The sequence below is a fragment of the Tigriopus californicus genome, chromosome 1 (assembly GCF_007210705.1).
Source record: "Tigriopus californicus strain San Diego chromosome 1, Tcal_SD_v2.1, whole genome shotgun sequence".
In the NCBI taxonomy this organism is placed as follows: Eukaryota; Metazoa; Arthropoda; class Copepoda; order Harpacticoida; family Harpacticidae; genus Tigriopus; species Tigriopus californicus.
In genome coordinates this window covers 3,486,160-3,513,507 of record NC_081440.1, presented here as the reverse complement: position 1 = coordinate 3,513,507, position 27,348 = coordinate 3,486,160, and the positions used below count along the sequence as shown (strand labels likewise).

The 27,348-nt window shown below is 42.6% G+C and overlaps 1 protein-coding gene across 3 annotated transcripts in view; it reads right to left on the bottom strand.

Moving 5' to 3' along the window:
• LOC131888651 (neogenin-like) overlaps nucleotides 1–24,672 on the bottom strand; it is a 37,548-nt gene extending 12,876 nt beyond the window's left edge. For 2 of the 3 annotated variants that reach the window (XM_059237564.1, XM_059237580.1), the window contains exons 1-5: nucleotides 24,223–24,672; nucleotides 20,027–20,555; nucleotides 6,893–7,055; nucleotides 6,759–6,782; nucleotides 5,877–6,022 (exon numbers count right to left, since the gene is read on the bottom strand). In XM_059237564.1, the coding sequence (XP_059093547.1) occupies nucleotides 5,877–6,022; nucleotides 6,759–6,782; nucleotides 6,893–7,055; nucleotides 20,027–20,171 (478 nt within the window). In that variant the 5' untranslated portion in view covers nucleotides 20,172–20,555; nucleotides 24,223–24,672. The remainder of the gene's footprint in view (nucleotides 1–5,876; nucleotides 6,023–6,758; nucleotides 6,783–6,892; nucleotides 7,056–20,026; nucleotides 20,556–24,222) is intronic. The other variant, XM_059237572.1, reaches the window with a different exon arrangement.
• Between the last annotated feature and the right edge of the window lie 2,676 nt (nucleotides 24,673–27,348).

The following is a 27,348-nucleotide window of genomic DNA, read 5'->3' as shown; positions in this document are numbered from 1 at the left end:
GCCTTCGTTCTAATGTCAAGCATTCCAAAAAGGGTTGCTCGAACGAGTAAAGATTTGCATATTCTTAAAACGAGAAGAAAACCGAAGGATAGCATGTTCCATGGTCCCTAAACTATGGTACAGCCAGTCTTCAGTTAACTTTGTACTATCCCCCGTGCAAAATGGAGCGAGATAAAAACGTAGATCTGGATCCATGCCTCAATGTAACCCGTGGAACTGGTGCCAAAATCATCCCCTGCATAATGCACACATAACCTGCTTTTATGGCTTGCGATTACCACACACCATATAATCCCTCCGCCATTTCGCACCCTTCTTCATGGGGAGGGCTTGTGTTGTGCGTAAATGAGAAGATAAAACATCATTTATGTCATACCAAAGCATTGAATCTTAATCCTGAGCCAAACTCAAGCCACTTTCAGACGCTCTGCTATCTCACCATTAAGTCCATTTGTGATTCAATTCGGGTCCGATCCTTCCCAAAATTAAGCTCCTTTAGAATGAACTAGCCAAGACATCATATTTCAGGTCATGTCCCAATGCAACCCCATCATGTCTGTTTCTTCCCCCTACTTCCCTCTATGTACATGGGTCGAAATGGGCACTGAAGAACCTAGTCAAGATGATCGTCGTTGGTTCTCTGGACCATGCTCTTCCCATGTTCGTTCCATGCTCCTCAAGAGCCCTCGACAACCACTGGACTACTTACGAGTTACTTGTTAAAATGCATGGGGGAAATACTCGTAGAGTGGTACTGCACAGGAGAGATAGCTTGCCACCCTCTGGCCCTCTAATATAACGAGAAGTCATCCTCATGCGATCGTTGGATGGCTTTTTCCAAGCCATAGAATCAGCCAATCAGTCCGAACTGACAATGGATAACTCGAACCTGGGTCCACATTCGTAGTTTCTTTGTATTGTTATTTACATGGATGCTAAAGTCCAGTCGATTACTTGGAATGTTAATGCTCTGGAATTTTCGAGATTTGCACAATCGTAACTAGACATCAACATTTCAGGGGTTTAAGCAAGCTGAATCTTGTTAATATACCAATGCGTTAGAGACGGTACAAAAGTTAGGGAAAGGTAAATGATTATGCTCATCCAGAGATAGAGTTGTTCATACGATCAGCTCACATTTCTTGACGGCCTGAAGATATGGCGAGGCAAGGGAGGGATCTTTTGATCTGGTCATCAAAATACGGCAGTATTCTACTTGTCTGTTTGAGGCAGATGGGATCAAGAAATCCATTTCCACCCTCTTGGCTAACAAGTTCCGAAATGGCCAAGATAGTTATTCTCCAGACATGAAGCTGGGATGATACTTTATGATGTTAAGAGGGCACTCATTATCAGATGGGACGATTCGAGGGACGATTTCTTTTTGGGTAATAATCCCATTGGATGGATTTTCACACCCCTTTTCCCCACCAATCCGGTTAGGAGTGCCAGAAAAATCATCACAAAAACAAGTTTGGGTGACTGACCTCCTTGGAAAGAAAGGGCTTGAATGAAAGCATGATGAAGGGTTGGTTGCTCCTTTGAGCGACCCTTCCTGAATATAAAGGGTACTGCAACGTAGTTACCCGGGGTCAATGTAGCCTACTACGTACGTACTATGGGAATGTATTTTTTAGCATATTCGGCACGGCACCTCTTTTAGGCATGAAGGAAAAAAGCCTGATGTTCTCCGGTTCTTCCTCAATATGCAAATGATGGTCTATGAACTGGTCAAGCATAGACAACGTCCTACGCCAAAAAAACAAGACCTCCAAAGTTGCTTGGGAGCAATAACTAAAACACACACAGAGGCACTTTCCAATGTGGGACACTTCAATTGAGGCCAAACTTCCATGTGGAGTCACGATCACCACAAAGAGCGTAATATCGACAAACCGGAAGCTCGTTTATTCTCATTGGACAGAGAGGAAGAGACATTAATGAGGTCTCAATTGATAATACAACAGAGGCATCCCTCGACCTTGGCCGACATTCCAAAGGTACTGTGGATCTGTGCAACGTACAAGTAGATGAACAGCTAGTCAGCAATGGCTTTATTATGCTATTTTTTCCGTCCCTCTGGCAGGCTGTGGAGCAGAAAATGACCACCATATCGACTTTGCGTTGTCCATGGAACATGTGGAACAAATGGAAGAATCATGGACACAAGCGGCTTGGGGTTTGGGACTGAACCCAAATCTGTCGACTGAAAAATGACTGGGTTCCATTATTTGATAGAAATCTGGCAGAGAGGGAGAATTGCAGACAGTCACCCACTGAAGGACACTCTGAACAAATGGAGCATTTGGTGGCGTTGCAGAAACTCATAAATTGGACTAGAATGCCTACATTGTCTGTTCCAGGAGGAAGTTTTGCCACAACAGAAGGTAAGTGGAACTTAGCAGACCAGATAAGTAGCAGGCTTTGAGCGTAATGGAGAATTGGGATGTGTTCCACTTTGGCGACAAATCTCCATGTTATAACAACATTTTTCGGATTGTATACTGACAAGAGCTAAAAAAAGGCCAGTGATAGAACAAGGCCACAAGAGCCATCAGTCAATCCAGCAATCATTGATCTCTGCAACACACCCACTAAAGCAATAGTGTTCAATCCCAAGACTACCGGGACAACCTCTTTTTCAACAATCGCACTCGCAATCACTCAAAAAAACGGTCTCCCCGATGAGCAAAAACCCTCTTGGGGCAGGAATGGGAACATTGGATTTCTTGTGGAAAATGGTTGCTACCTCTACGAACATAACCTGTCATGTTCACCGATCTCGAATCACCACTAGATCCCCTGGTTAGCCTTTGCCCTCGAAACTGATTGATGGTCTTGTCTTCATGGTGACAATCTGATTCAGGTTGGAATCTGTGGAACCTATTCCCATCTAATCTTGACCTAGATTTCCACTTTTGGGGAACTTGTAGCTAGCGGTGTCGCAACGCCACCAAAAACGGAGAACCAGGAATGAGGACATTCAAGTACACGAAACAAAGCAACGAAAGGGAGACAGAGAGAGAGAGAGACCGATGGAGGAAGCTACTATTACTCTCCTCTGGTGCTACCCATCCTCCATACTTGGGGGCTCCCTCTCTTTGCATTACCACTTCCACTTTTCAGTCTAATTCCCTTGTTAGCTTTATGGTGGGCATGTTGGAACAAGGGTAATCCAGACAAGTTGTCAATGGGTAGGATGAAGTATCTGAAACAAGCCACGCGCATCAGTTCTTCCCTCCCAATGGACCGTTTTCTCGCGTTTTCCGAAGATTTGGGTCGTTAGCAAAACCCACATGCCAAGTGTAGTAAGAACTTACTACTTACAGTAGACCTGAGACCGCATGTTCAAATTTGTCAAGATTAGCATTTGTGAACATTCTAATGAGGCTAGAGAGAAGAGGGTTAAGTAACAAAGAGAAAGGAAGAGGGGCTAGCAAAACTGATAAGAATTTCTTACTTTAATTAACTTCAAATTGAGTACAAGAAAGATCATTAGGCTCAAATTTGTATTAAACTTATTTCGATTTTTCCCGAATATTTTACTTTACATGCTATTGATAAAGGCTGATTGCGCTGGCCGGACCAAGGGTCATTATTCCCTCGCCGTAGCACTTTCCAAAAAATAAGAGGAAAATATATAGATCATAACTCCGCCTCGTCTATTAGGTATTATCATTGCTCAGATGTCAAGTGCACATTGCTCTTTCTCTAACAATCTCTTTGTAAGGTAGAAATTCAATTGGTGTACGTAAATTGGATCCAAGTGGGGAACAAAGAAAAGTCATGGGCACAGTGATTAAAGTTGTCAATTTAAATCCCAAGTGAGTTACAAGCACGTGTTATGAGTCAAAAGAAGTATACTGATCCCCACCACGTGCTATCGTATTCACCAGAATCACCGAAGCGTCAACTCTGGTGAACCCCAGCTTTGGAAAAGAATCTCCCGTGACAAAGTGTCTTTCAAAGTAAGGGCCTTGGCGACAACTGGGGGATCAAGCTCTGAACATGAAGATAGATTCATAAAATAGATTGCAGTCTCTCGAGGCCATTCAATTACGTGGAAGTTTAACCTCTACGTTTACTTATTCCCCCTACCTTCTTCTACTTCAAGAAGAGAGACTCAGCTCATAAATTCAAAGGCAGGCACTTGAAGGTCTTTTGAGGGTAAAGGTCGTGAAATAACTTTCTCTTTGGCTCATTTTCGCAAGGTATGAAATATCCGCCCACAGGAAAGGAATATCCCAAACTCCCGTCCACGGACTTTGACGTCAAAGGCCAAATGCCTAGCTCTATTTGGGGTTAACAAAGTCCCTTTCTATCCAAGACCCACATTGATGCAAGTGCGTGAAAAAAGGAACGAGAGTCACGAAATTTCAGGGGAGTAGTTTCTTTTCACGAGGTTGTAAACTTGGGCGCCAAAATGGCACACAAACCCGGCCTTTCGAAACGAAAAGTTCCAACAGTTCCTCTACTTTCAGTAGAACACACAATTGGGAAACTCTGGACTTTATTTGGGTTAATAGATGACAATGGAAACCTGGTTAGCTTCTCCACAACAACTTGGCCTCGTCTCGAAAAAAGTTGAAGGATGCTCAACCTTTCCAAACAACCTCAGAGGAAGAGTTTTTTTGAGCTGCATTCCCGTTTCTTCATCAATGTCATATTCTTGATTCAATCTCTCAAGACCAGCTCATGAATAGTGGCATACCAAAAATCGCATTTTCCCCGGGAAAAAAATCTTTACGAACCACACGTTAGTATGTCTGGCCTGCCGCATGAATAAATAAATTTGCGCGCGCCAGCACGCCATTGGAAAAAAATTGCCAATTGTATTTCTGAACTGAACTGAACCTGTTGTGAACGCCAATGTTTTTAAACAATTTGGTAAGTAGCATGCTCAAAAACTTGTGGCTAGATGGCTGATGTTTACAACAAGTGTTAGATTCAAAGCAATTTGAAAAGTGCGCTCATGTGAGGATAAAACGTGCAGGTCTTAAATTAGCATTAGACGATATTAAGATCAATATCCGTAATTAAAATGGGCTTCTGACAATCTCGAGTCACTTGCTTTCAAGTTCGATAGAATCAACAAATTCAAAGCACCATCGCTCTTTTAAAAGTTGAAGGCGCCTTCTTTTTTGCAAAAGCAGTTTTGCCATTGTGGGGAAAATTGAGCTCATAACTATTGGAAAAGTAGCCTTGGAAGTTGGGTCTTCTCTCAATATCAGGAAGATTGGTGGAAAATTGGAAGATTGCTTTGCGCAAAAAAAGGCTTTTTGTCGAATATGGGGAAACTTATTCCATTAAGATGGGATTAGAAGTTTTGTCTGTTTTGAGGAGAAAGGGCTCTTGAGATTAACCGATTGGCTGATGTATTTTGTGCCGACATTGAAAGCCAGCAGCAACCTTACAATCAGAACTGTCAAAACAATCAGTCGAGAAACCAATTATGACTGAGGAGATAATAATCTTAATCGCCCTCAAGTCGATTCCACAGATTGGGTTGATATATTGGATAAATGATCGGAAACATATAGATGACTGAGTCAAGTTTTCGTAGCACAATAGGTCGAGTTCTGCTGATTCAAGAAATATTCAATGTGTTTGATTACTAAAATAGTCCTGAGTTGCTTTAGTACTCCCTTCTTTACTTTCAGTTTTCATTCTTTCCCCAAGGGCCCTTAAGTCATAAAGGTCCTAAAATTCCCAAGGGAGGCATAGCTTGAAACTAGGAGGCTCTGCAGTAGTTTCGCGTCATGAATTATAGCAAGGCATGCACATGAAAGTGACTACAATACAACCAACCACTAGGGTACACTTCTCTACCGGATTCATTTCGGCCGCAAATTAAAAATTGGCCTGGGCAATCTTACCTGAGACTTGAAGCGAGGCCATCCGCGACACAATGGTGCCAAGGCCGTCCACTGAAGCCACACATTGGTAAAGGCCCTCATCTGGCTGCGAAGACCGTTTGTGGTAGATGGTTGAGAAGTACAAGGAACCATCCGATTGGAGTCGTCTGAAATATAGGGTAAATGAAATCAGAGCAGAAAAGAATATGCAGAAACGCAATCAAGAGTCACGGCTGGAAAGAGAGCAAGCGTAGAAAGTTGAAAAGGCAAGGCTTCCCCTTTTCTCTCAGATTGAATGTCTCGTTGATTTTGGGACTCATTTTCAGTTCACTTTAGACAGCAATGTGATCACCCCCCTCTCTATCTACTTGATTCCCCAATCTTGCTCATCCTGTAGGATTTAAGAAGACCCTCAAGTGCCTCTGGTTGGCTCGGCCTTTCCTCGTTTCCACCCTCAAGCCCTTGGAATTTAATTAGGAAGATCCATCCATCTCCTCTCGAGAATCTGGCGGATCTCCTGAGCGTTTGGGTGTTAGGTAGCTCACTTGCTCCGTCTTTGGTTAGCGGCGAAATCCCTTTCTTCCAAAGTTTGCGTCTTTCTGCTCTATTTCAGTTCGAAAAAGACTTGCAGGCAACAAGTAGGAGTTGTTTTAGAAAATGCTAAAAGGGGCCCTCCGGACGAGTTCCAGTTCTGAGAAAGGCTCTTGCTTGCTTTCAATGCTTGAAAAACAAAGGCAAAGACGTGTTGCAAGAGTGTTAACGACTTTCAAGCAGACATTGGACAAAAGTGAGATATTAGAAATGTATGAAGTAGATGATGTAACTGTATGCAGCAAATGAGATATATCAATGCAAGAAGCTGAGGAAAATTATCAACGGTTCAATTATTTCGTGCGTATTTACCGGCCATCAATATCCTCCACATATCTGAATGAATGCCAAGAGAAAAACATGATTATTTCCTGATGTTGATGATGTGGCTTTCCAGTGATTTTGAGGGTTTCAGGTTCATTTATCGTTAATATTCAGCCTCTTACCGTCGATCATTAAAGTCCGGGAACTGTAGGAATTCTCCGTTTCGTTTCCACCTTATTTTTGGCGGTCTTGGTCCAACAGCGGAGCATTTCAGGGTTGCCGGCTGATTTTTCACGACCAGAGTGTCCTCGGGTTCGTCTAGGAATCGGAATTCCGGAAACATGCCTAGAAAGGTAAGAAATCAAAAATAATATCATAACTTTGTGAATTACCGGTCCTTTTTGGAAGAACCCCTTTTGTTATGCCATTTGCTTCAAACAACGAGGGTTCAAAATCATTCCCTTGGGGGAAATTCCGGCGAAAGGACAGGAACAACTATCGGAGATAGTCCTCGGGCTCAAAAAACCGGCTTCCAAGATGTTTTAGAGTGGGTGTCTTGCTCTCTACTTTTTGGCTAAGAAAGTCAACGCTGAAAATCCTTTATCGAGTGCGTTTGGTGATGGTTTGGTGTTGGTCACCCAACACTGGTCACGTCAGCTGCCACAACAAAAGTAATATTTCATTTCCGTTTCGTTCACTTGAAAGGCGGATTTAGAAATAAAAGGAAAATATCTGGAGGCGACGCACCCCCCCCCCCTAACTTTTGAAAGAGATCTATTCCATGCTCTTCCTTCCTTTGTATCTGGCCTTAGGCAATTCATCAATACATTTAGCCCCCTGACAAAAAGTGAAAGCCAAACTCAGATCGGAGAAGAAGAGGCGAGTGAGTGAGAGTACAGCAGAAAAGTTTGATCATCAAACAAAGAGGTCGAAGATCTGACCGATTTTCGGTATGGAACAACTTCAATCTTTTCCAGAGTGATATGCTCTATGCTGGAGTTCAATCTCTCTAAGCCGGTGGAAAAGTGTTTAGTTAATGGGTGTCCATTAAAGGGTGGATTAGAGTTCATATTTTTCGCTCCCAAGATCTCTGAGGCTTTTTCTCCTTGAAATTGCGTTCTCCGTGTTCCTTGCTCACTTTTGAGAGGGAAATGGGTTCCTTTGAATTTTCCTCCGATAAAGTTGAGTGTGCCCACATTTCGTTGATGATCGTCATTTTCCGAGATTTCTTTAAACTGCTTCAAACTTTCGTCTTCAAAATGATTCTCTTCAGAAACGCCAGAGACCATTGGACCACGAAAAGATGATGAAGTCGAAGCAAAAGTGGGTCAAGTGGATAAAAGCTAGACCACGAAAAGCGACTTGTCTTGTGAGGAGAATAACCCGAGGGAGGAATAATGTCCTGGACAGCTCAGGGATCACATCTATCTCATTTAGTCGTATTTAACATTTTTTTCCATGATTTCCAAAACGAAGTCCTTGTAGCTTGGCCTGGTTTGAAAACTTTGGGGTAAGTTTGTCCCTGGTTCTTTCTTTGGGAACAGAAAGAATCAAATGGATCTGGTACCATAAATCTCCAATGGCCCTCCTTCCCATATAGACGATGTCCCATCCCTTTCATCCACTCCAATACGACCATTGCGGGGTGCACTAAACATGATCCCAACGATAGCCTTTATGGTGCACGTGCATTTCGGAATTAAACTCAACGTACTGTGACAAAAAAGGTTGCCAGGGCAACCGACATTCTTCTAGACGGCTAATCTCGAGCGAACAATTGGACATGAAAGGGCAACCCTGAGGAAAAGGGGGGATGCAAAACACAATATTGTATCACTTGTTCTGTCCCGCAGTTCACGTACCCAAAGTGATCTCACAAAAGTAATGACACCCTTGATGAGCTCGTTTGTCTATCCAAAGCATCGAAAACAGGGTTGGAGAGCAGGACAGAACAGGGACATGAAAATCAATAATTGCAACCAAAGCTGTTTTGGAGGGAAGAGAGTGAGCTTGTTTTTCATGTGAAACCACCCCCTTAATACAAAACAACAAGGAGCTCAAAACGACTCATGGGAGTGCAGGGTGTGTCAAGTTACGAGAAAAATCGTTCTGGAATTGATATTAACACTACAATACAGGAAACAATTCTGACCTCGGAGTTCACAGTTTCAACGTTTGAGGAGGAAGTTCAAAGATTAGCTTGATGTATGGAATTGTGAATGATTGGAACACACATGAGAGGTTCAAGTGCTCTTCTGTATGCTCTTATACACCGCATGAGCTCGTGTGCAAGAGACATATTGATCCAAAGAGGAGAGTGGAGAGCAAAAATCCGTCACGCTTTTCTCTCATCATAATAGAAGACTGTTTATTGGAAGAGAAAATGATTGTGTGATTTTCTATTTCATTTAAGACTTACTTGAATGCAATCTGCTTTAGTATGGGACGATTTCAGTATATCCGATGGGTTATAAATTTGGAGGTAAATGAAAATTGATAAGGATTTATTTTTTTAGTGCTATAGATTACAGGCATGTAGCTGTAAAAGTTGTGTTTTCGAGCTTGCAATATTATGCCACAGCTGAACGACATTCCTCCCCTTGTTTGGGACATTCTTTCAATTTAAAAAATGAACCGCTTTCACAATGTTTTCACAATTGTGGAATGATCTGGCCACTGAAACTGATGGAAGCTTGAGCAAAGCTTATCTTTAAACATCCACGACGCTCCACCATAATATAAAGATCCGACGTTTGTTCATCAAAATTTTTAAACCAATTCAATGCACTTCTCCCCAAGCAGCTCTCTATATCGTCTCGAGTGCAGCATTCGCCACCATATCCACCATGATCATCATTACCACTCCCACTCCAACATCACAAAAATCCAAATGGGGTAAAACGATATTTCAGCTGTCTAATTCCAGTCTCGACAAAGGAAACGGAGGGGAGAGACGACAACGAAGGTCTCGCCGCAAAAGAATACATGTGCATGTCACTATAGTAAAACTGTCGCGTTTGGCCTTGAAACCCTGCGCTCAGTAAATCTAGTTCACCGATATAAAAAGAGGGGTCTAAAAATGTATCCACTCTACTAAAGCTTTTGCTTTATCTCACGACGTACAAGTTGATAAATTCCAGGCCAAATTGGTCCGAATTTGACGACTGCAAAGACCTCGCGCCCCCTCCTTGATTCTGGTCTCGGAAAATGGCAAACATGTGAGCCTCTGACATCTTAATTTCACAGATGAGTTGCAATTTACTGCTGCCAAACGAGAGTAGCTACCAGCTTCTTCTCATTCCTGGTTGATATGAGAATGGCTTCGTCCATCTAAGAGCTGATACGACGGAATTTTTTCATTTTGTACACACCAGCAATTCAACATCCTCAATGAATGAAAGCGTTTCTTCAGTATGAACTAGGGATCCTAGCGTTTACTGTGTATCCTACTGTAATGCCAAGAATAGCTCTCTCTCTCTCCGAAACTGGTTGTAGGTCTTGGCGGAAAAAATCGTCGTTGTTTCGCCTCCAGGCCTAATGCGATGCCGAATCGTCTAGTCATGAATGCAAAAGCCAAAGCCAACACCTGGTATCTGGTACTTGGCAACCAGAATTTTTCAGCATTCTAATTTGAAGCCAATTGTTTGTGCCAAGAACGAAGGCAATACTCAGCAGTCACTGTATGCCTGGGTTGCCTCTTCCATTTGATATTCCATATACGTAGGGCGGCAAATGCGTCATTATCCGAGAGGATTGTCCATTAGGTGCGCCTAAAAAAGTCTGTTTTAATTGCCATTACTCGTGCCATAATTTTTGGAGATTTTGTAGAAATGACGGTTATGACGAGAGCTTGGTTGAATTTGATTAGGCTTAAGCACCCTAAAGTTTGAGTGGGGTCTTCATATTTTAGTGGAGAAGATGAGAGAAAACCATTAAAAGGGCCTGAGATACGAAGCAACTCGTTTTGGGAGCATTCGGTAGTTTCATACCCTTCAATTTGGACCATTATCCATTCTTAGAGTCAGTCACGCAATCACGACAAAGCCAACCGTGAAAAGTCAGTGCTGCCCAAATGAGTGGATATCTTATGATTAATCTGAGGCCACGACCATTCCTACAAACACTACATATTTCTAACGCTACAGTTAATGAGGCCAACGAATGAACCCATCATTAACTACAAACAAATACCTACTCATAATATGGGACGTTCATGTTTTATGCTCGCTCGCTCATTCATCAAAATTATTATTAACATGGTAATGCTACTCCTTTTGGCAAGCCTGAAACTTAACGTGCATCGCTCTTGAAAAGCCTTGGCCGTACAGCAGATGGTAATGCTATTCCTTTTGGCAAGCCTGAAACTTAACGTGCATCGCTCTTGAAAATTATATTTCCGTTGATCAATTTGACTGCCTTGGACAGGTGACATTGTCAAATGTTTGCCGGCTAATTTGGTTGGATTTGCCGGTAAGCTCGGGACTGTTGTGAAAATATACCGAATATTCGAGGTTTTTGGCACCAAGTGGGCGAGGAGATAAAACGTCGTTTTAATTCCCAGACACGTGACTGAAGCTCATCCATCAAAAATGAGCGAATTCAACGCTTTGGCAGTTTCCAATCTCCACCACTGTTGAGATACATAAGACACTTGATCATGTGAAAATGTCAGCAACACTTCAGATTAGAATCTACTATATTGATCCGGCTGTCACAGCCCCGGTCTCGCACATGGAAACACATAGTGGATGTTTGATCTCCAGATATTTCCCCGCGAGGTCCGACCTGCTTTGAACGGAAGGGCTTTTGTTCCTAAAAGTGAACGTATATTGGCCACCTTTGTTCGCTTGATCATTTTGGAACCCTCTTCTGGTCTGAAAGCCCCCACCCCACCCCTTCATTTGGCGGTAATCCTTCCGACCCTCGTACCGAGAACGGTGACCAACAACCAATACTTGCGGCTCAGACGGAGGAGTAAAAAGTCTTACGGGAACATCTCACGCAATCCTTTGACGAAACCTGTCCGTTCGTCCAGTCTCGTAGTTTATACAGTTAAGTATAGCATAAAGGGATAAGGAGCATGAATTTGTTCTCAATAGACAAAGTCCATCCTTCGAGAGGTGGAACGAGATGTCCGATATTGCTCCGGAAGCAGGTTTTGCGGGTTTCATGTGAGGCTCTCATTATGCAAGTATTGATTAGATAATGTGTGTACAGCCATTTCAAGTACGTGAGTAGTACGCCTTGTGCGTATGCAGTTATTGATTACCTAAATGGCATGTAGGCGAAAGAAACTTTCGTTATTTGGGCCTCTAAAGACACTTTGCTTGGGACCAACGAATCTTGTAATTAGGTTGATTGGAATACGCCCATCAACTCACAACAGGACAAAGAAGGCTCTCATTCATATCATGGTCTTCAATCCAGAAGCTACTTTGTCTCCATATTTTCAACCAAACATTGAAAAGATCCATGTATCCCTTCCCTCGTTTTCCGATTCTGATTTTTTTTTGAATGAGAAAAAGCGCGACTTAATCCTTGTCTAAGATCTTGGCGCCGTAGATCTGAAGATTCCTCCCAAGTACTACGAGTATACCATTACACGTTTAGCTCCTTGGCCAAGACCAGAGGAATGAGTCACAGGTTCCCAATCCCATGGATCAATGAAGGGGACCTCCCTGACTGGCCGAGGCGGGACATGGTGCACAAAGGCAGACTAAAAGAGGAGTGGGATCCTCCAGTCAGCCTCACGGTCTCTCATGAGGTTTCCTTGGACTTGAGGGTGCACAACACTACAATCGGACGAAATCTTCATCACATTAGTCGACACGCAAAGAAATTCCCCAAAGAATTGCCCGATGTTTAATGATGTTTGGAAGGAGCCAGACGGGTCTAATTTCATCGGGAATGGGAGAAAGAAAGGAAGAGACTCAGACAAAACTATCTGACGAAGAGATCGGACATGTTGATGCGTAGTACAGAAATTTCATCAAGTTTGCTCGAGTTCATCTAATAAAAGGAGCCTGAATGGAAGAGAGTCTCCGTATGAGATGGCAGAAATCCGACACGAATTGGATCACTTTTTCTTTCGAGATTTTCCAAGGAGAGCTAAGTGTCAAACAACACGTGACAAAGAGGACGGCGGAAAGACAAATTGTCAAAACACATGTTGCAATAGTGCCAAGTGCATTAGTCTATCCGGAAAAGGCGAGAAAAAAATAGATGTTTTTTTGTTAGGGTTGTTTTTGCGACCGTCAAACATGGCTTATGAAGTTATCATCGGGAGGTTTATGGGAATCAACAACATCAAGTGTTGCTATAGCACATTTCGTTGCCCAACGCAATTTGTCCGCCCACGAAATCTATTTTAATCTGGCTATTTCGAAATATCTCTTCCCTTGGCTCATTCTGTCCAGGTCTTTTCCTCTAAAAGCAGAGGGTGTGTCTCTCGGAATAATCCAATTGTTTGGTTAGTAAACCAAATACTAGTCACAAATAAGAAGCAATCCCCATTTGGAACCATCCCTGAGCATTTGGTCTATATTGCATCTTCTCCTTCTAGACACTTCCAAAAGGGACCACGCCCCTGAAAAATGTACTCATTCCATTGTATGATCATTTCTCCGTTTCAAGTGCAACCACATGATACCAATTGGTATCACCAGTAGGTATGGATGACCAGGGTGCGAAAGGAGGCATCTGGTTCGAGGATGCTTGTAATGAGATCAACCAATTTCCACTACATGATCCGTCTCTGTCTGGAGAGTGATGGAATCAGAAATTGGCTGAATACGGACTGCAGCGTGCTCTTGGACAATGGAAGTGTGAGCTATATAGCAGCGACCCTCTGGTCTGGTGTTGTAGTTCGTGGACTTAAGCGGATTAAGACAGAGAAAACATGTAAACAGGGATTGGATGCGATGCAGATGGCACGTCAACCACCACCAAAGCTTTTCAGAAAAACTCTTGGGAGCTCTCTGTATCATCGGATGGGTCATTCAAAGCGACTGCGAGTCATTTCCAGGATGTAAGGTTATTCTGACTGTTGTTGTCGAGTCAAAGTCTCAAAACTCATCCAATGCATTTTGTTGATCAGAATGATAATCAGTTGTAAAAGTTGACTCCGGGAAGAGTGAACACACGCTACGAGGGTGGAATTGATTACGGGTCTTGTTTACACTTGTGTCGCTCGTCTCACGTAAACGCAATGCAAGCAAGCATGCATGCATGCATGCACAGAGGCAGAGGGTATTATCCAAATACAAGGGGGGTCAAGAGAAATTCATGGAAGAAGCTAGTTGCAAACGTGGCTGATGTCCACTTAAATTTCGATACAAGGGTATCAATCATGGGTAGAATCAATTTTTAATGGGAAAAAGTAATTGAAGTCAGTTGGCCATGAAGTTCAAAACGCCCTTCCCGGATTCTTTCCCGCTAGTCGCCGACGAGAGTGAGAGAATTGACTCATGTTTCGCTTAACCCACCCACCCCTCCCCCTTGGTGCCCCATTTGTAATTAGGGTGTGGCTCACTTCATATTCAAACCTCAATCGGACCATCTTCCAAGAAAAATCAATCGGCAAGTTGAATGGATGGAAAGGGTGTGCTTGAGTAACAATACCCCGTCCGTTGCAATGACTAGGAGACTCTGGGACTTGTTCCATTCTTCTTGGACCATTAAGCGTCGGATGAATCATCATCGTCGCCCCATAACTAGCAACTTCGAAGGAACTCGCTCACATAGCCTTTGGTATTTTCAAACACCCTCTCCAGACTGGTTTCATACATATATGACGTGAATACTTGAAACAGGGTGGCATCTGATACTATTTAAAAAAAAACACCTTGATATAAATCTTATGTATCAAAGCAAGTCTTTTGAGCTTATTTTCCAAACAGCAATCTGTGAGAACTGTCTGAAAAGCTAAAACATGGAGAAACGAAGTGTGCAATTTGTGAAGCACCCTGTGCAAGAGTGTTGCACAGCCCGCCCTACCCTCTCTTTCCTTCGTCATCGACGCATTGTAGTTAAGAAAGCATGCGTCTGTTCCACGTGGCTCCAAAAAGTGGAACCACAAAACGAGTCTTATCCCTTCCCATAATCCACAATCCACTCACTCTCTTTCGTTCGATTGTATTGTGCGAATGAAATTTGGAATGATATGGTTGTTGGGTTCTGAAGGGGGAAGAGGGACGTCTAAGTGGCATGTCACCATGTTTGAACAAGATCTCGAAGTTGAATGGACTGGGACATACAGTTTGTAATAGCTCGTCTAGCTGGCCAGACAGTTTCCTTCGCTGGCGACCCTAAAAAAGTGTTCGACTGAAAACCAACTAGGTAGAAAAAGGATCCTGATCAAGTTTTTTTTTTCTTTTCTTCTTGGTAGGCCATCAATCCTTTCATTACAGAAGAGATGAATAGATATTGATGGGAGCAAAAAGAGGAACCAATTCAGAAGCTTCCAACGCCTCTTCAATTGTCTGGCTGTCAGGGTATCCCCATCTTGAGCATCGGACGCAACTCCAATCGAAATAATGACAGTACAACACCTCTTCCACTTGCCAATGGCCTAAGTTTTGATGCTCTCATTCAAAACTGTGGCCTTTCATGGCCTTCTCTTGAATATGAAGCGTGAATATCACCACTTTATTCACAAAGGCTGAGGGAACCTTCGAAGAAGACTCACTGACGATCCACTTTGTCAACTTTCCCTCCTCTTTCTTATGACAGAAAATAATGACAAAGCCACTAAATCAGGGGGTAGTTCCACATAACAATGGATCGACGAGGAACGAGAAACACAAGAGGGTCCATAGTGGTCTTCAACGGGAACGACGACTATGACCCAATACGAAAGGACTGTGCGCGTGTGTGAGTACGGACTGCTTGCTTAATATGCGCGATACACGAACGTTGCTTGTTTGCTTTGGGGAAAACTTGCCATCCTAACAACGACTTGGCTTGAAAAAGCAATGATGACATCAAAATATTGCCTTGGAAAAAGGAATGGCCTCTTCATCAGCAGGGCATAAAAGAGAAGACGAGATCTTTGTTTGCTAGAAGGGGACCAGGAAATAGGGGGATGGGGCTGGGAGAGATAATTGTATTTTTCTATTAAGGACGCAAAAAGGCAGGAACATATATAGACGCACTACTGTGCGAGTATACACACATGGATATAACTTCAGAGAGGTGGCTAATACAATCTGGCATTTTGTGGTAAATTTCAGCTCCCTGACCTGAGCATAGAAAATCTCTCTTGATATTAACTAATATGATTTCTAGCAATATGAACCTTTTTAGTCAATTTAGCCGAGATTAAACCCACTCCGAGCACATGTTTTCTGGTTCAATGTAAATCTTCTTTCGAAAACGGAAAACGTGTTGTGCTCTGTTTTGACAATAGATTTTCATGTCAGTGCAACTGCTTAGAAAAAGTTGTAAAACGGATCCCCAAACATTTTTACACTTGCCTACCATCAACATCGAGGGTGTGAAATGAGTTTATGGCACATATTGTTTATTGAGCAATGAGCTCTAGCTCTTGCTCTAGCTCAAAAAGGGGCGCTGAACTATGTGATAGTTGAAAAGCACAGTGGTGTGTTGCCTCCGAGTAAAAGGAGTAAATGATCCTCTTCATTGGAATTGGTTGTCATCTTGGATCTTTGGGATCCTTGAAAATGACCGTAAGAACCAGCACTTAAGGTGTGAATAGAATTCCTGACCAGATTAGATTCAGAGATAAGACTCAAAGTCCAATTTGAAAGCGGAGAAGAGGGACGAAGGAAAATTATTCAAATCCTTGTGAATGGAGGAGCTCTTATCTCCCATCTCTGACTTGGTGCGAAGAGTGTACCATATTGTCGGGCAACGAACGAGGTTCTTCCTCTATTCTTATCTCAATGAGGTCCCAGAATATGTTATGGTGGTGGTGGTGAACACTACACCGGGCATCTCGTTAAAAAATGGTTCCTGACCTAATGAATAGTGATCGAGGAGCCAGAAACAAAGACGAGCCGCCGCTATCGTCCAGACAAAAGGGGTAAAATTAGTTCGGCTTTGGAAACACTTTATTTACAACGAGAAAATGACTAGTGAACGTAAATGAACTGGTTCGGCGACGAGAAACTTGAAACCTGGATATAAAAGTGCCTTTTTTTCTCACTTCTTTGGCTTCAGAACCAATTCTTTATCCGGAAGCTGCGAACCAGGACCATTAGTGGTTGTTATGGCTGTGGGGCAAAGAAAATAAAGATTTGTTTTCGGAAGAATTACGGGTCTTCTTCTGCTGTACCGTACATCCGAAAGAAAATAAAGATTTGTTTTCGGAAGAATTACGGGTCTTCTTCTTCCTTTCCTTTTTTCCGCCAAGGGTGTGCCAAAAATCATGCCATCAACTTTATTGTTAACCATTTTGACACTTATTTTCGTGGTTTCCTGTTCATATGGATCGAATTTACAACAACTTCCGTGGGCAATGTACAACACAATTCCATTTAAGTTCTGAATGCGAATGTTAAACAAGCGGGAAATGAAAAAATTCCAACGGCCAGAAACATTCCTCGCACTATTTTTCCACATGATCCTATTCAGAATGAAAAAACACCCATGATGAAATCAGGACATGTTAAAGGGTCACATTGACGACAAGTTAACCCTTGGTGACTCTTTTGGGGCATACATTTGTAAATCGTTTGAGTAGATGTGTCTTCGCCTACTTATCACACCACTTTGTCGGGCTTATGCTGTAAACAAGAGATATTTTGTCAATAAGAACGTCTTCAAGTATCTCACGAAGGGTCTCGGAATCCTGAAATCCAGGTCGGTATTCATTGCCTCCTTGAAGACTCCGATTTAATCCATGGAGCTGCGACCCTGGTTTTCTTGGATTGCAGTATCTTCCAAGGGAATATGTTGACTCTGACATGGCGTATTTGAGTATTTGGCAACATTATTTGAGCTAAGATTATCATGTGGCTTGACTGTTGATTTAACGCTTGTAAATTTCAAACCGTCACTTTATGACAATTGTAAACTGATTTCATTACCAGAGACGGCCAATTCCTGATCCTACGTCAGTTTTTAGGTGTGAAATGTCCACTTTTGTTATTGTAAGGCACACTAGGAACTACGTAAACCCAATCTCAAAGTCCACGGGAAGAACTGACCTGATTTTCAGGAATACGGACCAATTAAAACATTTGTCACATCCTAAAGGTCATAAAATGATGGACCAATTTCTCCCCAAACATTCCACTTCAAGATCCAGATCAGGGTTGGAGAGATAGACCCAGAGCTCCGTCACTTGTTCTCACAAGACAAAGCCTCGAAACATGAGCGACAATCTTGTCACCAGAGACCTCTATTCTGGATGAGGAGGCTCCCAAAAAAACGGTCAGTTTGAACGTCAGACTCTCTAGATCTCTTTTCACAACAGATTTGAGCTCCGGCAAATAAAAGTCAGACTTGGAGGCACCAACAGTTTATTTGGAACTAAAACTGGGAAGAAGTCTCAGGCAAGCTTCAGAAATGGAACTAAATCAAATGGTAGGCAGCTACCGTTTGGGATGATTACTTGTCTTCATATGAAGAGCGAGTATAAGCCCTGCCAATCCAACGACAACACAGGCAACTAAGTCGTTGAAGAATCTCTTCTCAAATGTCAGAAAAAAACGCTTGAAGGGACGAAAAACCTCGCTGAGGTAAGATAAGTAGCATGCACGCATTCATTGCTCAATGCTCTGCCAAAAAGGAGACCTCAATTTTGGGTAGGGAAATCTTTGACAAAGTGGAAGAGTCTGGCAATGAAACAAGTCAAATTCTGTTTCTCTTCAATTACGATTGTGGTTTGCGGAATGCAGAATGTGGAATGCGAATTGGAAAGGCTTTTAGATGCATCCACGAGCTTCTGTAACCAAGACAGAGACAGATGTGACCCGGGTGATAAGCGAGCTTTGGAAGTTCTGGATGTGTCCGATTTCACACTTAGATATGAATTGAGTGAGCTTGGTGGTTGGCCTATCAAAAATTGAAATCAGTGCCCTCCTGCATTTCTTTGCGAGCACTCTCTTTCTGTCTTTTTTCATGAAGGTACAGCAATGTTATGATTCATACTTGATCACAAGGCTTTGTGGATTACGTCTGTAGCCAAGCTAGTGTGAAAAATGTGAGCCACTTTTTGTCACTTGATATGGCAAATCGTCTCTTGAAGCAATCTATATCATAATGAAGGAGAAGGCATCCACTTTCGTTTGGATAACAGAAGGTCGATGTGACCAGATTATGTCTCTTTGACATCTCTGGCAAGTAATCAGAAGGGTTCATCCAGGTTTTTGAGTGCTCTGTAATCACCACTCACTCACGCTTGTGTAGACATAAAACTCAATTCTGAAATGAATCTGGGTTCTTGTATTTCCTCGCATTAATTCGCATGGCCTGTCTGTCACACGTGAAATGCGATCCACATGCATGGTTGACCTTAATTTTGAGACAATGCGGGTCTGTTGATTTGATTGACAGGCTGTTAGTCCTATTTCATGTCAGCATTCATCTTATGTGGGTTTACTTTTGTGTGATCAAGCTTGAATACTAATTGCCAGTGAGTTGATTAGTGGCCATACCTGACCCAAGGTGGCAAAATTGTAATTAAACTTCAGATTGAGAATGGGTTACTCTCCTTTGAACCAAATAAAAAGACCAGAAATTTGTACTGTATTTGTTTAAAAAAAACATTGGATGTTCACTTTGGGTGATTGCAATATTTGACTTTCTCTGTATTTTTAGCTCGTTGTCAGAGGAGCTAAGCCTCTTTTTTTTGATTCATAATGAATAGGGGTTAGAATAAATATTTTAATGCTGAGAAGCAATGCCAGAGGTTTGAATGCGAGTAGCCGGTTAAACATTGGCTTGGGCAAAGGTCAACTTCTGTCCGAAACATAAGAAATATCAACCATATGGAATTGATCTTCAATATGTAAATCAACTACTTTCCGACCAATGATAATGAGCAAAATAACGCGAATTATGTCGATCCTCAAAGTTGAATTGAGATTCATCGAAAAGCGATCCCTGTATGCATTCACGTTTGCTTTTCCCTAAGCAAAGTATGGGAAGATGGAAAACAGCTGGCTCATATATTTCCCATTGATGTGGCCTTTTCGGTCTTGGATAGTGGAATTGCCACGATTTGCCATTTTTTGTAAGCTATTCTTTCCCAAATAAGTGGACATTACACAACTTCTCCTATTGTTGTAACAGACAATCATTTTTTCCACATGTTATGGTTGCAACCGCGAGCATAAAATGTGAGGGCTTACCTTGACAAGAAATCCAGGAGCACTTTAGTGTGGCGAGGATGAGCAATATGATTGGGACCCTCATTGTGCACCCTTCATCCAAATTAAGGATGGGATGCCTTTTTCTATAGATTGAGCGTACGCGATGTTTCGGGGATGTTCCCATTCAGACTCATTGTCGTCAATTGTGGGGGAATTCTTTGTGTTGAGACGCGAGCGCATATATTTCTACCACTTAACCTCAATTCAAAGGCATTTTTCCATTGCTTAGCGAATTTGTTCACACACTAGCATGCAGACACACACACTTTAAGCGTACTCGGCATCAAAAAAGAGCTCTCTTCCTCCTTATCATGATTCTGGGGACAAGGATGAGGGGACTCTTTTTTTTAAATTATGACTGATGACTTTTGAAAATGGAACACTTTGGAGGCCCTGACGACGGTGAATTCACTTATGAAGTTCCCCTCAAAGGGGCGAAGCGTGTGACAACTTGGCTCCACTTTTGATGGCCAAAATTGGAATCACAAGAGGAGTCCGGGATCGGCGCCTGAAAAAATACGAATAAAGAATCGAATCATTCTAATGTGGAGGAATCCATAAAAATACTTGGCCAAGGGTGTTATTAGCATAGAAAAGCGATTGAAACGACCTATGATGTCCAACGCTCTCGATTTATAAATTCAAATGCGATTGATTACCATCGCCACTTGAAGGGATGTTCATCCATCTCAGATTTGGTTGGAGCTTTTTTCCATTCGACGCACCGACATTTTCAACCCGCTAGACTCATTTCAACAGAAATGTGCCGAACAAAGGAAAGAATCGGAAAATTAATGAGTTTTCCAACACTTTCCTCCTTCCTCCATGGTCACCTTTTTGTAATACCCCAAGCTCGCCTTCAGATTCCATCGATCTCCCTAACACTTGTACCTTAATTTCTTGTGGTGGTGCGCAGGGTTGCTGTCTCGCTCCCTTCGTCCTCCTGTGGATTGAGGTGATGGAGAGAAGTAAAGGCAGATTTATGTGCACCTACCTCCCCTCTCAAGGAGGTCTCTTTTTTCCTTTTCTTCTCTTTCTTCCATTTCTCTCTTCATTCTCTGGCAACTCGCTTGGTCGCTCTGAGAGAGTATTCGAGTTTGTCCGGCCAATGTCAGACCCTACATCCAACTGCGCAGACATTCAGCTTTAATCATAGAGTACTGCTCTAGCTTAAGATGTCTTGGACTTCTTTTTAAAGCGCTTGAAATTTGACAAATTCATTGTTTCGAAAGTTGAATTGTTTGTCTGACGTTAAGTTTCAGCTTGAAGCCAATGGGATTCCAAAATCGGGAGGAAGCTTAATACGATGAAATTGATGATTTTAAGAAGTCCTTGGAGAGTATTGAAGAGCATATTTGGGACGTTTCTCCGCTTCACAGTGAGCTAGTGAGTGACTGACCTCTCCCCATCCACACATCAGCCATGAAATTTGGGTTGAGAGCACGTTGTTGCGCTGTTCTTGCTGCTGTTGTTATTCTCCGTCTCCATTTCAACTTTAAATGAGCCAAATGGCTTTCCCAATTGTAACAACAAGACCCAAAAAGTAAGGCAGGGTAAGGTTATCAGGTTCAACAAGCAATGGAGGGGTAAACAAGGACCACAGATCTGTGCTTGATAAAGCGTCCTCGGCAAATTGAATCCATCCCCCTAAAGTGACCCTAAAAAGTGACCCTAAATTGAATCAGTGTTTTCTTAGATGCGCTTCTCACTAACTTTGACCGTCGTCATCGTCCTGCCCAAAATCGTAGGGCTGGGAAGCCAAAATTTGAATTTCAATCCACTTCCCCAAAGGCGAAGGGATCTAGTGAAAAACACATCATCAATAAAAGCCGCTCTTAAAGTGAGAGCCCAGGGGTCCTGAGGGGGCTCTTTTTCGTCTCCCCCAGATTGCGCAAGGCATGTTCCACCCTCGGTAAAAAGTCCATTTGTCAACCCCTGAGTTCATAAAGAAGAGAGGAACACTTGGGAATTTAGGAACGAGCTAAAAATTCAATCTTGGAGAACCGCTTCAGAAAGAAATGCTCATTTAAAACTGAGAGTCATGGATTTCTTTGCTATGAGTTGGCGCATACATGGTTTACCTCCTAAAAAACCTGCCGCCTCGCCAAGTCATGATTGGAAAATTTAGAAGCTCCGCTTATCGCTCAGCTAACCAAAAACGTAGCATATCTATTGAAGCCCGTCCCTTTTGCGCGCCCAAAAAACAAATGGCAAAGTAATCAAGGCTTTTATGATTTTCAGTACAACCAAGCAAACAAAGGACATGAATGAATATCCTTGGAGATTTTCGTTTCTTTTGATTTACGACTAGGAATTGACGACAAACATAAGATCGAAAGGCGAAGGGAAACTACATAATATTTACAAGATTTCACACACATTTTAGAGCTTTGAACTGTCATGGACGGACATTAGTGTTTCCTCAAATTTATGTGCACCCGTCAATTCTCAATTCATTTATCTCACCCACCAATGGGTGCACTGAAATTGACCACATGTCCTGGACGCGACGAGGAAAAAATCAATCCGACAGACATTAATCATCCACTAAAAGTCATTCAAATGAACGTCTTGGACCCCCCCACATGCTCTATTTGGTAATGTACTCTAAAACCAGAACTGAACTAATTGAAACTGATTGGAGATCGAGGTCTTTCACAGGCAACAGCCTTGAGTGATTTACCTCATTCATAGATTCACAGAGATAGAGAGAAGGCAAAGAGTGGAAAGCTCAGTTGTTGATCATGGCTTGGAGTGGGATCAACTTTCAAGTTATGGACTCCCGTGGCTAAGCCAACCTTTTGGCTGTCAAATTTGTCTCTTCTAGAACGGATGGCGACAATCCGCCTTGTTTACATACCCCTTAAGTCTCAAAATATCCCCTGTGAAAATCCTACTTGGGTTCTTAAATGTCGTTCTCGTGAGACTTTCACAGTCATTATTGGAGAGTGACGAGTAAGGTTTGCCACAAAGCCATATGCAAACCAGTCAAGCATTTGATCTTTTGAATCGCTGCCATTTAGATCCACCCTTTCCTTCTTCAGTAAGCGTGAGTTGGTAGTCATGCCAATGATTAGAAGCCATAAAATCAGTCCAAAAGGTTCCTTGTTTAGTGTTAGTTGGCATTGGTGCATGGGCCAACCAGTGAGGTTATGTTTCATTGGCGTATTTGCTCAGTTTTTTGCTCGTCCCGCCCGACCGTATTGAAATGCCTTATCGCCATTTGGGTGGACTTGCCATACCATTGGAATCTATCACTTAAAAGCCTGCCGTCCATCTTTGGTCGGTTAATGTTTGTTGAGCAAATACAATCAAACCTTCCCGTTCTGATACGTACGTGTATGTCTTGAAATGCCTATCAAACTGCCAGTCAAGTTGGCAAACAGTAAAGAGTTTGCTTTCATGAACGAAGGAAAAAAACTTGGCAAATATCATTTAGACATGTCCAACACACAAGTAATGGCCACTGGCCATTGGGCAGTGATCATTTTTGTTCCATCATTTCTTAGATTCCCACTTCTTCAAGTACTCGTGCTCGTATTTGGAGAGTGGTCGAAAGGAAAAATTGGTCCCTATATGGGCTTGATAAGAAATGTTATCGCCAGCGTCATCTATCTTTGTCCAATTTCCCGTGAATGAGCTCATCAGAGGAATAAAAAGATGCCAAGACTTTATGGCTCTGAGCTCTGAAAAACTGAGTATTGTTCCACCACAGAAGCTGCAAATTTGTACCAATCAGGCAGACACTGGCGAATACAAAGGCATGCTTAACGATGGGTAATTTGCATGGACTTACTAGCGTACTTCCTACAAACCCGATCAGGACACCAAAGGAGGACACTGAATTAACCCAAAAGAAAGGCAATCTAGAGTAGTCGAATTAGCAGATAGTCCATTCCATGTGCCCTGATTATAGTGGGGATCCAGGAACACTTGCCCTCCCCGGGTTAGATGGGTTCTAAGTCCGTTGTGCATGCATGTGGAATGAATCCAAGGGGAACGGATCAAAGAGACCCAGGGAGGGGGAGATGGAAGACTGATTTCGGATTAAGTAGATAATGGACATCCAAGCCAAAAACTACACAATACATAGAGTCTTCTCAATCGTTCTTACAACTTCGTAGACACGTTCAAATTATGATAAAACTAGCAAAATGACGGCATACAGTCTGTACCTTGCGCTTCTTGGAATATCCACCACGATGATCAGTTTCACTTCACAGTAATCAAAATCCCACAAAGTGGTCAGCAACAAAAACCAACTTTTATGGAGAGAGTGAAAACACCTCAGCGTGTTATTTAATGTTTTGCAAAAAGCCTCACGTGCAATCAAGCAAAACGAACTCGAATCTATCACTGGGCACCGAAGGGATTACCTTGTTTTCCTCCACTCCCTTGGCCAAACTACAACAGCACTCCTTGATCACTCCCAACCTCCTCATCCAAAACTGAACTTCAATTCTTCCTCCTCCTGGTCCTCCACCGCCTTCAGTACCACCACGTTCCCCACATTCGAGATTGGAAAGACGTCCACCCGGTCCTCTAAGAACCGGCTTGGCGTGCTCGCTTTTGGAGCGGTGAGTTTCATTCGGGAGCAAAACGCGCTCTCTCAAATCGTCAGCTGATTGTTTCCTGGCCAACATGAATGGCACGAGAAAAAGCGCGCCTTGATCTTTCGTTTCCACTACCCTCCCTAAATCGAAGCTTCAAGCCCTGTGAGGATATTTTAGAGTGAAATGCTATTTGGCTAACATTAACAGTAATGATTAATGTAAGGTTGAATACTTTGGTTCATTGGCTTTCGCCTTTTTGATCCTCTTCGTCATCTCATTCAGTGGTGATTTGGATAGATTTGAAAGGTGGTGTTTGCCTGGCTAATCCGGAGAAGCGGGCGATCAATGTGGTTACTGCACGTCGTCTGGTCGGAGGGAAGGTGTTGTAAAAGTGTGGACGTCGTTGTCTCACTCTTGGTTACTGGTTGCTAGAGTCTTCCAGGCTGTCTTCTCTCTATTTCAAAGTTTAGGACCACAACTCGTCGTCTGGAAAGGTAATAAACTACTGTACTACAAAACTTCTACCTTGACAGGGCTAGAGTATCTTGATAGACCTGAGGGTGCTGCTCACCAACTTGCTCCAGATTCATTTATCAGACCAATGACGAGGATTAGAGGATCTCAACGAATGGTACTCTCCTCTGTCTCTTAACCGTAATCTGAGGCAATTTGCATGGACGGTCAAGGAAATGACGTTGGAAACCAAGGTGGTGATTTCCCTCTCAACTCATGGCCATGTTTCGGATTTTGACGCTTTCAACTCACCAGCTGTCGAGGATTGTATCGCAAATCGCTCATTTGGGTTATAAAATGTAAGATTAGGCGGGTAAAAGCCGATCAAGCTTTCGAGGAACGGTTTGTTCATCAGCCTAAGCTAAAGATGTGCGAACAAAAGTTGTTGAAAAGGCTCTGATCTTCCACCTCTTATCATCAACCAAAGTAAAGATTCATAGGAGATCAGCGGATGTGGCCCAAACTCCATCAAGACATTCAGGAAATCGAATCTGACATTTTCCAACACCAAGTGAGAATTTTGCTCCCTAACCTGTCACTACCAATTACTAAGCGACTCATTACCAGTTCCTTGATGGAGGCTCTCAACTATAACGATGATGGTTTGTACTGTCTGTAATGATGTAACGTTGTAAGGGCCTCAAATCAGTGCTTTGAAATGTCTTTGGTTGTCGGTGCTAATCAAGTAGTAATTGCAGAGTTGGTGCAAAGGCACTAAGCAATTATTGGAACTCACTCATTTTTTAACGATTCTGAAGCCAACTGTCACGCGGGGAAATCAACCAACGTAAGTTTGAATTGAAATGATCATATAAATAGGTCCTGACTAAACTATCCCCGACTTGTAACGAGGCAAATTTTGGGCGTTCTCACTCCAGTTCAAGTTTGTCTCAATTCCCCGTACTCATGCTACAATGACGGTTAATTGTTGTTTTGGCTCCATTTTTGGACATGAGAGAGAGAGCGAGAGAGTGGAGTTTGCTTCATTAGCCGGGTGATTTGTCTTTTCGTTCTCCAGTTCTCTCCCTGATGGCGGTTAGCGTTCATGTAGTAGTGAACAAACGATATTTTGGCCCTCGTGTTTCGCGCAGCAATGCTTGTGTCAGAAACCATCAATGGGATTGTTGGATACAGGGGTGGGTTGTTAGATGAGCCAAGAGTAGTTTTGAACCCTTCTCGCTCTGCGAGTGTTCCACCCCTCACCTGTTCCCGTGGTTTAATGGTCAAAAGCCCAATCAACTTCAAAAGAACCACAAATGGACCGACTGACACGCTACCGACACTTTGATTTACTCACAATGCTCTCCATGTTCATGTGCAGGTGGTGGTCATTGGTCAAGCTATGGTATGATCTTTCAATGACCCGGAGAACCTGGCCAACCCTCAACAGAACTTGAATGAAAGTTGTGGTCACTAGTCATTATAAATTCATAATTTGATGGCTCTGTTACGTCACAGTTAAATTGAGCTTGGTTTCTTTTTTATCCCAAATAAAGCGCCAAAATATTTGCAAAATATCTTGTATTGGTAGACGAAAAAGTGCCAAAAACTCCGACTTACAACTTGCAACCCTTTAAAATGATTAGTGTAACAATTAAAAACCTGAAGAATTGTCTTTTGACTGGGTTTCTGGAGGAAAGTTGTCATCTTTGTCAGTCTAATCAACTAATATGCCCTTTTTACCCCCCAAAATCTTTATCGTTTGCTTAACTTGAGCTTTTCAGAGGATTATCTCTCTTTTTAAATATTCCACCATTCTATCAAATGGAGCCAATTCCGCCAGGTCATTTCTACATTTGGTATGATAGCGTTCCTGTCTGTCCTAAAAGACATTTAGGGCTCTTTGGGAAGGGGTGCGCGGGTATGTCTCGTCTAAACGAAATTATGACTCTCAAGAGACATTAGCCAGAAGAAAACCATAACGGATAGGGTGCAGAGCACTCATTCTAAGGCACCATATGTTCGTCTTCCGAAAAATCCAGAATAATTGATCAAGCAAAGAAGTGGCAGGACCATTCAGAGAAACTCCATTGGTGTCTTACCCGCGCGTCTTTTCTCCAAACTTCAATTAATAACACCATGCTTGGCGAACGCTTTGTAGAAATGACTTGCAATTGAACAATCTCGTCATGGGAATTGCTATCAACAATGGAAGAGTTGTGTCCACAAAAAGTGTTTCTTTCACCGACAAAAACCAAGCTCCACGTTCTCGATAACCACGATCTCTCTTGATCA